General features: G+C 58.3%; 1 protein-coding gene across 1 annotated transcript; it reads right to left on the bottom strand.

Moving 5' to 3' along the window:
- Positions 1 to 589: 589 nt before the first annotated feature.
- SEC61A1 (SEC61 translocon subunit alpha 1) lies at positions 590 to 14,436 on the bottom strand. The gene is made up of 12 exons (XM_055413436.2): positions 14,290 to 14,436; positions 14,107 to 14,174; positions 11,037 to 11,102; positions 10,874 to 10,952; positions 9,800 to 9,931; positions 8,121 to 8,230; positions 7,690 to 7,843; positions 5,498 to 5,658; positions 4,338 to 4,535; positions 3,901 to 4,092; positions 3,478 to 3,554; positions 590 to 2,450 (listed from the first exon to the last, which is right to left on the bottom strand). Exons 1-12 carry the CDS (start codon positions 14,294 to 14,296, stop codon positions 2,264 to 2,266), a joined length of 1,431 nt encoding a protein of 476 aa, XP_055269411.1. The 5' UTR covers positions 14,297 to 14,436; the 3' UTR covers positions 590 to 2,263.
- Between the last annotated feature and the right edge of the window lie 1,035 nt (positions 14,437 to 15,471).

The raw sequence follows: 15,471 nt of genomic DNA, 5'->3' as shown, positions 1-15,471 counted from the left end.
TGAGGGCCAGGGCTCCATGTGGACAGCTCAGGAGGAAGGCCCTGTCCACGTGTCGTCACGGGCCCCTGAGGAGGCAGGGGTGGAGGGCTTGGAGGTGAAGCCTTGTCTGGACGAGAGCAACAGCTCACAATACGGGCTCATGTCACTGGAAACACCTGCCATTCAGCTCGATGGACACTGCTGGAAACTTCTGCATGGCACATCCCAGGGAGTGGCCATCGCTGCCCCCAGTGCTGGGGGCAGAGTGGAGACCCGCCGAGGTGACCGTGTGTCAGCGACCAGGTGTGGGAGGACATGCCACAGCCGAGGGCAGCAGCCTGTTAGCCTGGACCTGGAAGTGGGGAACCTGCTATGCTCACAGCAGTCGGCCCACCGCCCGTTCCTGGAGGGGCCCACACGTGCGCAGCACCAGACACCTGGACAACGAAGCTTTCCAGCTTCCCGTCGAGGGGGAACCCTGGGCACCCCGCACCCCGTGCAGAACTAGGACTCGAGTCCCACACCACCCCTGTGCCCCTGAAGGCAGCCGAGCCCACGCCCTCCTCTCACTGGCTTCGGCGACAACTGAAAACCAAGAGACCCGCAGGCAGCCTGTAAAAGGTTGGCTTTATTTTGTCTTATTCACCTTATCTGTTATGCCACTTGGGCCTCCACAGTGACAGTCCCCTGGAAGTCGGGGTCAGCTGCCTCCAGGACCAGTGACTGCGGGTCAGACGCCCGAGCCGTGCCGTGGTCAGAGGCTGCAGCAGGGCTGCGGGGCATCAGGTCTCTGCGTGGGGCTGGGTCGGACAAGGCCACGTGTGGTATGGTGGGTGCCCTGGCCGAGGGGAGACAGGCTGGGGCCCATCCTGGCTCTGCTGTCAACTTGCCAGGTGGTGCTGGGCAAGTCTCCTTGTCCCTCGGTTGGTCTGTTCCCTGGGCAGCACGGTCAGTGAGGTCTCGGAGCCCCTTGGGCTCAGATGGGTGCCAAACTTGCCACCTCTACTGGCTCTGTACTGGTGAGGTTTGGTGAGGGGCAGTGCCCGCTGCTGGTGAGGTTTGGTCTCCGAGGGGCAGTACGCACCCAGGGGGCTCCCTCCAGGGAGCACCCCTCAGGCTGTGGTACCTAACTCTGCTGGTCCCCAAGGGGGGCTTCCCTAAAGGCCTTTGAGAAGGTGGTAATTCCTAAGATCTAGGTCACCCGTTATTGCAAACAGAATTTCTCTCAGACATAATTGTCTTTTTATATCAAACATGGGCAAAACTTAGCAAAAATCCCTGATGTCACCGTGGATCTAGAGCCCATCTCCTATCTGCTGGGCGGTTCTGGTGACAGTGGAGATCAGAGGCATCCCGTCATTTACTTCACTTGTGTTTGGTCCTAAGCACAGTAAAAATGTTCTAAAAAAATATAAATGGGAAGTCTTCAGCCTAGAAGGTAGTGTGTGGGGCCGGCCACAGCTGCTCCCCTCTTGAGGGGCGGGTGGAGGGGACGCAGCACGGAGAGCAAGTTCAGTGAGGGCAAGGGCAACTGGAATGCTAGCAGCCCAGGGTCCTCCGCACAACGAACTGAGCTCAGCCCGGCACGGCTGCAGAGCTGTGGCTCACAGCCCGGCTCCACCACCAAGGACACCAGGTCAGCCAACAGAAAGACGCACAGATGGGCCAGGAGGGTCTTCTGGAAATTCATCCCTCTAGTTTGGAAGAAACTCTGTCCTAAAAAACTAACTTCAAAAGGGAAAATGATTGTCTTCCAGAGAAACCGTTTTAAACCAAATGTTATGGCCGGACTGTGATGGGCACGTGCCGGTGAGCCACCCTCAGGCACCAGAAAACCACCTGTTGCCGGGGCCCGCCCTCCTGCCCCCTGAGACAGAGACGTTTCAACAACATTTGTGCTTCTAACCAATGAGACGCTCCCTCCGAGGGGGGCCGCCGAGACTGCTGCAGTCGCCGGCAACACTGAGAAGGTGCAAAGGCTAACACAAAAGTGACGTGGACACTGGGGACACTGACAGCCCAGCCCCGCCTCTGGCAGTCAGCTGAGCAAGACCCGCCTTCTGCAGTTCCGCTGCCAATGCCAGAACGAAAAGCAAAATTTTAAACTGGAAAATTTCTAGCACTTTACAAAGTGGAACGAAAAGAATATGAAACTCAAACACACGACTGAACCGAAGTCCTTGCGCCTCAGCAGCGCCTGAGACGAGCTCCTGCAGCGCGGCTCCCTCGTCCCCTCTTGGCCGTGGTGGGGCATGCCGCCTCTGCCGGGTCCGGGAGCCACAGCTCAGAACAGCAGGGCCCCCATGCTGCCAACCTCGCTCTGCTCCTTCACGAAGATCTCAAAGTACTGGTAGATGATGGTGACCGCCAGCAGGATCCCGGTTCCAGACCCGATGGCGCCCAAGAAGTCAGCCAGGACCGAGAGGGCCCCAATGCACAGCCCGCCAAAGGCCGCGGCCGTGGGGATGTACCTGGGGAGGGGTGCACGTCAGCCACAGGCTGCCCGGAGTCCTTGGGCCTGACCCAGGCTGCGGGAGCGGCTGTGCAGCAGCCTGCTGACCTCTGCCTGAGGACCCTGACTCCTCAGGGTCGCTCCACAACCCTGTCAGGTTCCATCTACCCAGACAGCCTAACGGTCGAGACTAGGGCTTGCCGTCTAGTAAGCTGGCACACAAGTCACTGGCGGCTACTGAGATAGGACCGGTCCAAACTGAGACGCTGAAAATGTCACAAAAGATTTTGAAGACAGCAACATAAAATGTCTCCTTACGACTTCTCGTTATATTTCTTCTGAACAGCACTATAAATCTAGAGGCGTCAGAGAATTCTTAAAGGAGTGAAGGAACCTGCCCACCCCATTAGGCATCAGAAAATGACCTGGCATTCGCCACACGGACTTCCTGTGGTTGAGGCAAGCGAGCTGTGGTCCCCAGGACAGACCTGGCCCCGACAACAAAACCCAGTCCTGGAAAACAGCTCTACAGGAAACCAGTCACGCTTGTTCCTTCCTTCACGCACCGGGGAGAGGGAGCTGACACAGGGCGGCCTAAGAGTCCACGGCGCTCACTACAGCCACCTTGCTGCCCCGCCCCAGTGAGGGGAGCGGCCTGCAGACCCCCACAGCCTCCTCACCCCGCCCACCTCCGAGTCCAGCCCCCTCGCCCTGCCCGGCGGTCTCGGCCTCCAGCACGGGCCTTCCACACACTGGCCCCTCCTAGCGGCCTCCGCCGGCCTCTCTGACCTCACCTGCACTTAGACACCCCTGAGATGCCTGACCCTCCACCCTCCTCCTGGAATGCCCTGCAGAAGCCTGCCAGAGAAGCCGGCTCGCAGCCTCCCGGTCAGCACCCTCACCGCGCTGTCCACCGCCAGCACTCATCTCCCCGCCCTGGCCGCCCCTCTGCAGGCAGGGCCACAGGCACTGAGCTGGCCCGCCGCACCGGTAGCTCATGGGTGCCTGGAGGCCCGGGGCCGTGTCGCCGCAGGGCCGGCACTCACCGGTTGAGCTCGTGGACCATGGACGTCTCTCGGTGGCCCCTCATCACCATCTGCTGCTCCTTCAGCTGCTTTGCAACCTGTGTGACGCCCGCCCGGGAGGACAATGTGAGCCCAAGGCCAGGCAAACCCTCAGCACGTCACCTGACGCAGGCGCCCCCAGCACCCTCACAGCACTGGGAAACCGCCAAGAAGGCGGAAGGGCAGCAAGTTTACTCTGCCTGCTGCTTCCCAGACGAGCAGGGTTAGTTTACCCCGGGGTCCTGCCACGGTCGCTAACGCTTTGGAACTGGCTCTAGCAAGGACTGGCTGCCGTGTGTGTTCACAGGCGCATCCCAGGAGGGCCGAGCCAAGTCCCTCATGCCAGCTGCAGGCAAGGACGCTGGTTCTGCGTGAACCACCTCCCAGGGACTGACTCCTACTCACGTCCTTGGCGGAGGAGCCTGAGACCTCGATCCACGTCTTGGAGAAGAAGGCGCAGGAGCCCAGCATGAACACGATGTACACCACGGCGTGGACGGGGTCTTCCAGGACAGAGCCAAACGACTCGGGCGGAGACAGGTAATAGCAAAGGCCCCCCACGGGATAGGCCCGCGCCGGCCCACCGGAGGAAGTGTCCTGGGGGAGTTTCAGAGAGCGGTGAGTGCCGTGCGACACCTCACCTCACCTCAGCACAGAAACGGTTCCGAGCAGGGGCCCTCGGCGCAGCTGTCCCACCCCGAAGAAACGTCACTGATCTGCGACAGGCACAACCAGAAAGCATCTCGGGGGAACGAGGCCCTGGTCGTGAGCCAGCACGGCCCAGCCACAGCCCTACGCACCAGTGTCCGGCCCTGCGTGGGCCCTGGAGCCGCTGTACTTACAGACCAGGTGCCCAGCAGGCTGACCAGCAGGTTGCCACTAAAGCGGGCGGACAGCATCTGGGAGATGACGTACAGGTTGGACACCAGGGCGGACTGCAGGATGATGGGGATGTTAGATGTGTAGAAGAGCTTGATGGGGTAGGTGTTGTACTGGCCCCGGTACCGGGCCGACTTGATGGGCAGGTCGACACGGAAGCCCTGAGGAGCCAAGCAGAGCGAGGTTCTCACTGCTGCACTCGAGCCTCGCGCAGGGCTCAGACCCAGGGCCTCCACGCCCCACCCCCCCAACCACACTCAGGAGCAAATGGACAGAAGGGTCCAGAAAAGCTGCTTAAAATGCACCCAAGCACAGCAGTGTTTCTGTCAAAAAACAAAGTCCACTGCATGACGGGTACACAGGAAGAGCTATCAGTGGCTCGTCAGCACCCTCCCCTGCTCCCACGGCAGCCCCGGACAAGCCCACATCCAGCAGGGCCCTTCTCGGATGGCTCACTCACTGCAGAAAGGCTAGGCTTCTCTGCTTTTCTATTAACATCACCTTTCCCTCTGAAACCCTTGGAAAATAAAAAGGGCTTCCTTTACGTATTTTTTTTTAAACACTCTCCCATTGCCTAGAACGGAGTTCAGAATAGTTAATATAAAATCTCAATAATCAAACCCCAAGACCCTAAGGAGCTAACTTGTCATTAACCAGCATCGACCAAAGGAGCAGACGTGCTCAGTCCTCAGCACCTGGTGGTATAAACACCTGTATGTCAGGACACAGAACAGCTGACCGAAGAAGACAAACATGAGTCCAACTATAGCAAAGCAATAGGCAGTTGAGGCCTCCTGTCCAGAAGCAAGTCACGCAGACTCACAATGTAAGAGCTGACAGCTCCTGCGAGGACAGGGAAACTGCCTGTAGCGCCTGCAAACCTCAGGTGAGCAGCAGGAAGGTCTCAGACCTCGAGCACTCTCACTTCTCTTGAATTAAGACAGTGAAATGTTAGATCTGCCTCAGCCTGTTAGTTCAGGCAAGTTCCCGTAAGTCCATGGAACTCACTCCATCAAATGCCACCTGCTCACTTCACTGCTACACGATGGTTCACACCACCCCTGGGGTGTGGGCATCGGAAATGCAGACCCTCCTAACTCCCCAGGGCTGGCTCTGGACGCACCTGGAAATAGATGACCACCGCAAAGACAAAGATGGTGGCGATCAGGTTCATGAGGTTGGGGAGGTTCTGGCGGTAGAACGCCTCGCGCAGGGCTCGGACCTTGTCGGTGCGGGTGGCCAGCAGGTGGAACAGCGCGATGATGGCGCCTTCAAACTCCATTCCTGTTACGGGCGAAGGTAGCGGGAGGAGCTCAGGGCAGCCCCAAGCATCCTGGCGGCCAGAACCGAGACCAGGATCAGCTCCCTGACACTCGGTGCCTGCTCTGGGAACCACAGTGAGGCCTCGCGGCCCTCGTTTCTGTTCTGCAGACTTCAACCTGCAGAGGGGGGCCAGTCTTCCTTTTTGAATTAACTGATGTTACTTCTGTGGCTTGTGGGTCAATGGCCATCAGGCGGATGGAACACCAGGTTTCCCTGATGGCTCAGCCAGTAAAGAGTCAGCCCGCAACGTGGGAGACATGCATTCCATCCCTGGGTCAAGAAAACGCCATCCAGAAATGGCAATCCACTCCAGTATTCTTGCCTGGAGAGTTCCATGGGCAGAGGAGCCTGGCAGGCTCCAGTCCATCGGGTCGCAAAGAGGCAGACACGACCGAGTGACTAACACTTTCAACGTCTGACGGCTGTGTCTGTGGAGCTCCAGTTTAAGGGGTCCTGCCTGAGGGGCTCAGAGCTGCCCACCCCACGTCCCTGGGAGCTCCATGGCAGCACAGCACCCAGCTGTGGTCAAGCTGTCGAGACAAGGTAGGCTCGGGCTCTCTGCTCCTCACCCCAACAGCCAAGCCGAGGGGAAGACGCGTGTGCGCACACACGGCTGATTGCTGTCAGAGCTCACGCCCCCCACGAGAGTGCGTCTGTGGGGGCAGGCCAGCAGCAGAGCCAGGAAGAGAGCCAGGGAGCAGAGCGCGCCCACCAGCGGCTCAAGGAAAAGAGCAGGAGCGGCCTTCGCTGGTGTGGGGACCTAGTTCAGTCTAACGACGAGATTATGTGGCTTCTGGAAGCCAGGGACTGCTTCCGGCACTTACTTCAAAGGAAACAGTCAAATGTGCGCCAACATTTGCTTCTCCTGGGCCTCCCCTGAGTGGATAACGCATTTAGTGATGAAAAACCTCTCCGAGGAAGTCATACTTCCCTGAGCGTTCAGGACTTTTCCGTGAGCACACCCTCTGTAACCTGGCAGTTTCTCACATCCACCATGTAACTGCTGTGAGCCTGGAGCCCCGTGAGCTCATGTTATTTGTCATTTAATCCTGGTGGCCAAGGGTGTGGCCAGGATCTCAGCTCAGCTTGCGAGCGCCCACATCCCTGCCTCTTTTACAAAGCTGCCCCTTGCAGAGGCTGGAAGCAACTGGGTGTCCACCAGGGAAGCCCTGCTGGGACAGCTGCCCTGTCCATGCAGTGACGGCCAGGCTGTGCTAAGTGAGGCGGGGTGGGCTGTCCCGGCGGGGCCGGTGTTTACAATGTGCTCTCCAGGTGAAAAATGCAACTGACACATTGGTGTCAGCAGAAACCTGTATCTTCAAAACCCTTACAGATACACACACAGAAAAATCAGAAGCGATGTACCTAAAACTGATCTTCTTCCCTGAAATGGGGGAGCGCGGGTGTTGCTCACCGAACCCTGTCCATAGGGCGCCTCTCCGGTGAAACGGGGGAGCGCGGGTGCTGCTCACCGAACCCCGTCCACGGGGCGCCTGTCCCCTGAAACGGGGGAGCAGGGGAGCGCGGGTGCTGCTCACCGAACCCCGTCCATGGGGCGCCTCTCCCCTGAAACGGGGGAGCACGGGTGCTGCTCACCGAACCCCGTCCACGGGGCGCCTGTCCCCTGAAACGGGGGAGCAGGGGAGCGCGGGTGCTGCTCACCGAACCCCGTCCACGGGGCGCCTGTCCCCTGAACCGGGGGAGCAGGGGAGCGCGGGTGCTGCTCACCGAACCCCGTCCACGGGGCGCCTCTCCCCTGAAACGGGGGAGCGCGGGTGCTGCTCACCGAACCCCGTCCACGGGGCGCCTGTCCCCTGAAACGGGGGAGCACGGGTGCTGCTCACCGAACCCCGTCCACGGGGCGCCTGTCCCCTGAAACGGGGGAGCACGGGTGCTGCTCACCAAACCCCGTCCACGGGGCGCCTCTCCTGTGAAACGGGGGAGCATGGGTGCTGCTCACCGAACCCCGTCCACGGGGCGCCGGGGCCTCACCTCGGCCAGTGTTGACGGTGGTGGGGCTGAACGCCTTCCACACGATGGTCTCACAGATGTTCGTGGCGATGAACAGGGAGATGCCAGAGCCCAGGCCGTACCCCTTTTGCAGAAGCTCGTCCAGAAGCAGGACAATCAGGCCAGCCACAAAGAGCTGTCGGCATTAAAAAATAAAAACGTACAGACACCTCAAGAGACTGCATGACTGCTCCCCACAGCATGGTTCTACCCTTCCTTGGGAGCTGGCTTCTCTGACAGGAAGCCCTGAAGGCAGAGGGCAGGCCAGCCGTGGGGGGCTCCTCTGTGAACTCAGAAGGGAACCCAGGGCCGGGGCCTCTTCTCAGGAAGCTTCTCTTCGCCTGCCTCAGATCTGCTGTTGAGCAGGGGTGGGTGTGAGGGTGCCTCAGCCGGGGGTGCCGGCCCAGCGTTACCTGTATGGTGATGAGCAGACAGACGCCGGCGCCCATCTCGGACGGGTCCCCGTACATCCCCGTCATCACGTACACGATGGACTGCCCGATGGTGATGGTCATGCCGAACACTGCAGGCGAGAGGGGAGCCGTGCTCAGGGGCCAGCGCGTGGTCCTGGAGGACATGGTGACCAGACGCCAACTCCGTGCCAGGAGGACAAAGGTGGGGACAACAGACCCTGCCCCCAGGGAGCTCGGCCAGGAAACGCTGGACAACCACGTGGACAGTGACAGTAACGCGCGGCAACACAAACTCGGGACAAAAGCTCAGGTGCGCTCTAGACCCACCCCTCCTCGGTGCGACCCCTTCCAGTGACGGGCGGAGGGAGAGGCCTGAAGTCACCACCCGGCTCCTTACAACAGACGTGAGCACAGCTCAGGGACGTCCCCATCCTGCACGCCACACTGAAGCCATCATCGGGGCCCGGGTTCCAGGAGCACACGCCCAGGCCACCCAACAGGCTCGTGTTTCAGGGCACAGAACACAAACTCGGCCATCAGGCGCGCCTTCCCAGTTTGCATCATGCCACCAATTCACTCAATCTCCCCTGAAGGAAGCTTTCCTTTTCACGCACAGTCTTGTATCCTGTAGCGTTCACTGCATTCCACCGGGATGCACAACAGAATCTCACACGTTTGCTGGATTCCACGATACTGCATGGACCTTGCAGTATGGGACTGGGACTCAACTCCAGTTTTTCGGCTCAGTTTGCCGCCCCCGCCAAAAGAAACATATTCTACCCCAAAGTGCCTGTCATGTATAGTCCCTTTTTGACGTTTTAAAAGTGCTCAATAAGACCAAATTCTTAAGGCAGAAAAAATTTTTTTACAAAGTCCAAGACCAAAGAGAAACCAGCTGATCTATAGTTCTGAAAAATAACGCACATATATATTTTAAAATCCTGATTTGTGTCTGAAACCGACAAGTTTAAACTAGATTAGTCTTCGTGCTCAACACTTTAACCTACTAACTTAAGATCTTAAAACATGCTGGTGTGGAAGGAAATACGGCCAGGTAGGAAAGTGCAATTATTATTTCCTGATTAATACCTGTCAATCCACAGTCAGGCTTAACTTGGTTAATTCTGATGCCTGGTCATTGTTACCAGTGCTGCTTATGATTTACTACCAGGAAAATATCATTATCCCCATTTTTACAAAGGTAAAGAAACTGGGACACGAGCTGCATCTAACTGCCCAGTCACACAGCTGGTACACGGCACAGCTAAGCTGAGAGGACCATCATTCCTCTTAAACTCCCACAAGGAGAAAAACCACCCTGCCAGGTACTACCACTGGCTAGGCACTCACTGGTTTTTCACACAATATTCAAATGAATTCTTACCACACCTCTGCTTCTCAGTGGGAAGGGCAGGGTGATGGTGGAGGGTGGGCCCTCCGGCCTTGGGCAGCGACACCCTTCGTCTGCCTGCTCCAGCCCTTCCCAAGTGCCTCTTGTTGACACAGGCCACACAGGGCTGGAGGGCCAAGGGGCTTACAGCAATGATGCCCCCACTCCCGCCAAAGACAACCAGCCCCGCCACCGAAAAACCCCAAACCAATATTTGGTGACCCAAACTTCATAGCAAATTCAAATTCTCAACTATAGACATCTGAACATCAGTTAAAATCCCACTTACACTTCTGGGCTCCATTGAAGAGGGCTCGGTCTTTCGGGGTGTCACCAACCTCGATTATTTTGGCGCCAGCCAAGAGCTGCATGATGAGGCCAGAGGTGACGATGGGAGAGATGCCCAGCTCCATCAGCGTGCCTTAGGGAGGGGGTGAAACACAGTCGAAGTCAGTGTGGAGAAGCCAGACGCTAAGAAAATGACCGCACGCAGCTGGCCTGTGTGCCCCAGCAGAAGCCCAATGCGCTTCAGTCTGCCATCCACATCCAATTCAGAGAATAGCCCCCAGATATCAGCAATGAGAGGGTGAGTCAATTCATTCTGTTCAGTCCGCTAGGCAACATTCTGTTTAGGAAGTCACATGGCATTAAAACTGATTGCTACATTTAAATTCACAAAAACAGATTCAGGCTGGTTGTACAGAGATAAGATAGGTTTGTCTCTTCATTGGTTAACAAAAAAGGATAACATTAGAATAATTTTCAGATTCTGGAGATGAGGGCCATACAACTGTATCTAGTTTCGAGAAAACCTCTATATCCATTATACTAAAACAAGCTATACTTCCAACTGATTTAGAACTTGAACCATATTTTTAAAACGAGTTAATCAAAAGCAGTATCAGCATAAACATTCAAAATCCCCCCCTCACCCCAAATAGGTAGCTGTTTAGCGTATACAGTACACTGTTTATGCGTTGATTACTTTGGGCGCATATAACCTGCAGATACGGGCAAGACACAGCAGAGAAACAAATACACATTCCAAAGAATGCTATCAAAACAGAAAAAAGATAGACATGCCATCATTTCAGCTGTTTAAAAAGCATCCTAGGCTCTCCACGTTTTATAAAAACCTCTGCCATGTAGACTTATCTTCTTTACAGGTTTTGTGCTGCATACAGAGCAGTTCTGAATAGGGTGACATGCTCGGCGATGGACCTAGCACTCACTAGGTCTGTTTTAGCACAGCACGCTAACACTCTCTGCAAACACTCTGGACTCCATCTAGAGCCACGCCTGTAATGTAGCTGCGGGCGGCCAGTCAAGCCCCCACACCCGGGGGCACAGAGGCCAGCCGTACCTCTGTTGGAGGCGAGGATCACCCTCATCCAGTAGAAAGGGTCGGCTGAGTCTGAAGACATGATTCCAAACAGTGGGATCTGGAAACAAGCAGAGAGGAGCCAGGCACGTGCTTCCGGCCCACCCACACCCCGCCCGGACCCCACCCCCCGGCCCGGGCTCACCTGGCAGCACACCAGGAAGATGAACAGGGTGATGGCTGTCCATAGCACCTTCTCCTTGAACTGGATCTGCGGCGGGGCAGGGCGGGGCGAGACGGCCAGTCAGCGCCAGAAGCAAGCTAACCAATGGCCAGTTAGCTCCAGAAGCAAACCAACAGAGGTGGAATCTGCTCAGACGCCTGTCTCTGCTCACGGAAAAGCAGACCCTGGACACTCCACACTGCGCACCAAAGCTAAGTGTGTGGACTGCATGCTTTCTGTGTGCACGAGTGTGTGCTCAGTCACATCCAGCTCTCTGTGATCCCACGGAATGTAGTCCGCCAGGCTCCTCTGGCCATGGAATTTCCCAGGCAAGAACACTGGAGTGGATCGCCATCTCCTCCTCCAGGGACATTCCCGACCCAGGGATCAAACCCACGTCTCCTGCGTTGCAGGCAGACTCTTTACCACGGAGCCACCTAGGAAGCCTTTCTGCAAACAAGGCACAGATGCGGAGACCTGCATATACGTCATCTCGTTCGATCTTCACACAGCGTGACGCTATCCTTGCTGTTTTACAAGAAAACTGAAGCTTAGAAAAATGGGCTTCCCTGGTGGCTCAGACGGTAACGCGTCTGCCTCCAATGCGGGAGACCCGGGTTCAGTCCCTGGGCTGGGAAGATCTCCTGGAGAAGGAAATGGCAACCCACTCCAGTACTCTTGCCTGGAAAATCCCATGAACGGAGGCGCCTGATAGACTACAGTCCGTGGGGAAGCAAAGACACAACCGAGTCACTTCACTTTCAAGTTTGTCTCAGATCCCACAGCTGTAATGGATTTGAGTGCAAAGCCTGCGCTCTTAACCGTCAGCAATGAACAGTGTAGGATCTGACCCACAATCCAAGAATGCTGCAACAGAAAGGTCCCTAAACCAGACCCGCCCTTGCAGCACAGGAGCATCACTTCTCACTTGGAAGGGTTTTGTAATGGACAAAATCTTGCTATGCTGGAGTCAACTAATCTGCAACCCGTGTTTCTTTGTGCATTCTCCATGAATTAAGGGTAAAATGTTGCAATATATACTGGAGGAGAAGGGAGAACTACACGTTCAACCGACTAATTACCGGTAGCGTCCGTTTAACAAGAGTTGTCCCATCTCCTCAGGTGTGTCAGTAGGATAGGTGACTGTTCAGAATCGTTTTACAGATGACGGAGAACCATCACTGGGGAAGCTGAGACGCCCTGCCCAAGCCCCCTCTGCTCTGAAACCCAAGTGTCTTCACAGCACCTGCAGCCTGCGCAGCAAGAATGAACGGCTTTAAAGGCTTAGAGAACACAGGAGTTACTCTGTGGACTGAGAATCCTAACACAGAAACACCTTGTGAGAGAAGGTAGTAAGTGAACAAAAGCGTACACTTTTTAAGCTTTGTTCTAAGTGAGCACAGAGCCAGAGCCACAGATCTCTGGTCAGCACAGGGCGACAGCGCCTCTGCACTCATCACTGTGGACAGGGCTCAAGAGGACAACCGCGCCGTGGTGGGCGGGTCGGCCGCTGAGACACTCTACGCGTAGCTGGGCGGAGTCCACGGAACTCTTCCTCTTGAGAATGCTCCCTGCACCCATACCCACCCAGAAATCAGGAGACAGACAAGGAGAGCAACACCCTGTCAGGCTGACCGGTCACAAACAAGCTAGAAATGATTCTTTACGGAGAAAGAGAGTGGGCAAGTCTCACCGGAATCCTCATTCCTAGATAACCAGGTCTCCTCTCGTGGAAGCAGCCAAATTCAACAGCCAAACAGCAAGCACTACCCCAGGTTTGCCTCCCCTGCCTCCGGAGTTCACGCTTTTGACAGAATCCTCGCAACCTCTACCCTACCCCAAAGCAATTTTCTAATCTGTCTGGCTCCCTGCCCGCCCTTTCTGCTCTATCAATACCCAACACCCTCCCACCCACTGGTCTCTGCCTTAGCAGACTCCACACTCCTTCCTTTCCGTTCCGTCGCTCAGTCGTGTCCGACTCTATGCGACCCCGTGGACTGTAGCCTACCAGGCTTCTCCGTCCATGGGATTCTCCAAGCAAGAATACTGGAGTGGGTTACCGTTTCCTTCTCCAGGGGATCTTCCCGACCCAGGGATCAAACCCGGGTCTCCCGCATTGGGGGCAGACGCTTTAACCTCTGAGCCACACTCCTTATGCCACTGGAATTCCTTTCCTTCCTTCAAGGACACTTCTGTTCTCCCTTCACGGCTGCCATCAGACAATGTCCTCCAGAGCGAATCCCTTCTGGAGCTACTGCTGGACCCTGCACACATTCCTACTGCTCTCCCACCATACTCAGTTACACACAGGGCCAAGGTCACACATGAGGAGGGTGTGTGAGGGTGGATCCCAGGCGAGCCTGCCTCCAGAGCCAGGCCCTCTGTGTGTGTGATGGGGACGCACACACAGCTTTGCACATCACCCCATCAAAGCCAGCACATCTGTGGAGGAGATGCAAAGAATGTGAGGACAAACATATATTCCTACTAATTGTCCGTAAGAACCCGGTGAAGCTTTTCTCCCTCGTTTAATGGCTTCGCTTACACTGGCAGCTCTCTGTTTGGGCCTGAAGCTGTGCACGTGCAAATATTCTTGACAGAGAGTCATCAGAGCTCTGCGTTGCTATCTTCCCATGTTTCACCGAGCCTGCTGTAAAGACCGGGCTCACACTCTGCCCCCATTCTCGGTACAGTGAAGGCACACGGGAAAGGGACAAACTCAGTCACACACAGTAAAGTGACTGCTCTCAACTCCCTGCAGCAGCTGGACAAGAAGAGCGTCTCCGGGAAAGGGGACAGACGGCGATGCGCTCCCAGCGGAGGGTCTGAGGCTCTCGAGGCCTGCCTCTCTCAGGCCGGGGTCCGCCGGGGCAGCGTAAGCCCGGGCTCGGGCCACCCGAGGCACGTCCGCAGCGGACGCTGCAACCGAAGCCCGGCGCGGCTCGGGGAAAGCACGCCACCCGGCCCGGACTCGGGGGACGGGGCGTCCACCCGGCGCGTCGGGGCCGCTTCGGGGCGTGCGGCAGCGCCCGCGAGCCTCGCTGCAACTCACCTTCCGCTCGGGCTTCTGGATTTCGGGCAGGATGACGCAGAAGGGCTTGATGACTTCCAGAAACTTGACTGCGGGGGAGAGACAGGAGCAGGTGAGCCCCGGGGAGCGGGGCGCGGGCCCGGGGCGCCTCCCCGCCGGCCGAGCGGGGCCCCGCCCGCGCCCGCGCCGCCCCGCGGGACTCACTGCCCATGGCGCCGGCTGCTCGGCTCCGGGTCGCGCTCCGAGTGCCGCTCCGCCGCCGCCCGGCCCGCTCCGGAGCGCCGCGCCTCGCCGAGGGACACGTCAGTGCTGGCGCCGCGGCGGCCGCTTCCGCTTCCGCTTCCTGCCACGCGCCGCGCCCGCGCGCGCAGAGACCACAACTCCCGGCGTGCAGCGGGGCCGCGCGGCCTGCCGGGAGGGCGGCCGGCGGGGCGGGGCGCGGCGCGGAGCCCGCCGCGGGGCCGCGCGCCTGCGCAGTCGGGCCCGCGCTGGTCGGTTTCGCGGGCGTGGGTCCTGCGGCCTCGCGCGGGGCCGCCCTGGGGCCGTGCGGGCGGCCGGCAGGCGCGCGGCGGCGGGACAACGGCACCCTTCTGCGGGCCGGCCGAGCAGACCCGCGGCCGCTTGGGGGAGGCGCCCCGGGGGCGCACGCGGCGCCGGCCCGAGGCCCGGGCGCGCAGGCCTGCCGGGCGCGGGGCTGTGTGCGGCCGCGATAGGCCTCGGCGCTCTCGGGGCGTCGGCGCGGAGCGTGGGCTTTCCGTCCGAGCTGCTGTGGCCGCCGGTGGCGCGCGAGAGGGGACCCGGGGCAGCAGACCCCGTGCCGCCAGCGTCGGAGCAGGCTGCGCGGCCGCCTGGGTTAGGGCAGGCTCCCCGAGCGCGGCCTGGAGCCGGGCCGGGGGCAGAAGGAGAGGCCGGGGTGGCGAGCGGCCTTCTGCAGTGTTCGTCTGCTGCTGCTGCTGAGTGGCGTCGGTCGTGCCCGACTCTGCGCGACCCCATAGACGGCAGCCCGCCAGGCTCCGCCGTCCCTGGGATTCTCCAGGCAGGAACACTGCGGTGGGCTGCCACTGCCTTCTCCACGGGACTATGGGACTGCCATTTCTCTTCTCCCTTCCCTCCATTTCTAGCAGGTCTTTCCCTCGGGGTTTTTTGTAAGACCGGAAGTACTTTCTTTCAAAACCTAACCAGGGAGTCGGACACGACTGAGCGACTGAACTGAACTGAACCCGTGGGTGGGAAATGCAGATGCCAGCAGGAGGTGGGCAGGAATTTAAGCGAAGTGACCAGGTGTGGTACCACTTGCTATGCATCCCCCACAGAAACAAGTTAAGTCCGACCCTCCTCGCCCGCTTCTGAGAGCAGCCCCATCTTCCCGTGCTGGACCCCTTTGTG

The sequence above is a fragment of the Moschus berezovskii genome, chromosome 24, assembly GCF_049115385.1.
Source record: "Moschus berezovskii isolate FMDL1 chromosome 24, NW_MosBer_1.0, whole genome shotgun sequence".
In the NCBI taxonomy this organism is placed as follows: Eukaryota; Metazoa; Chordata; class Mammalia; order Artiodactyla; family Moschidae; genus Moschus; species Moschus berezovskii.
Note: the sequence above shows the minus strand (reverse complement) of the source record. Positions and strands in the feature narration are given on the sequence as shown.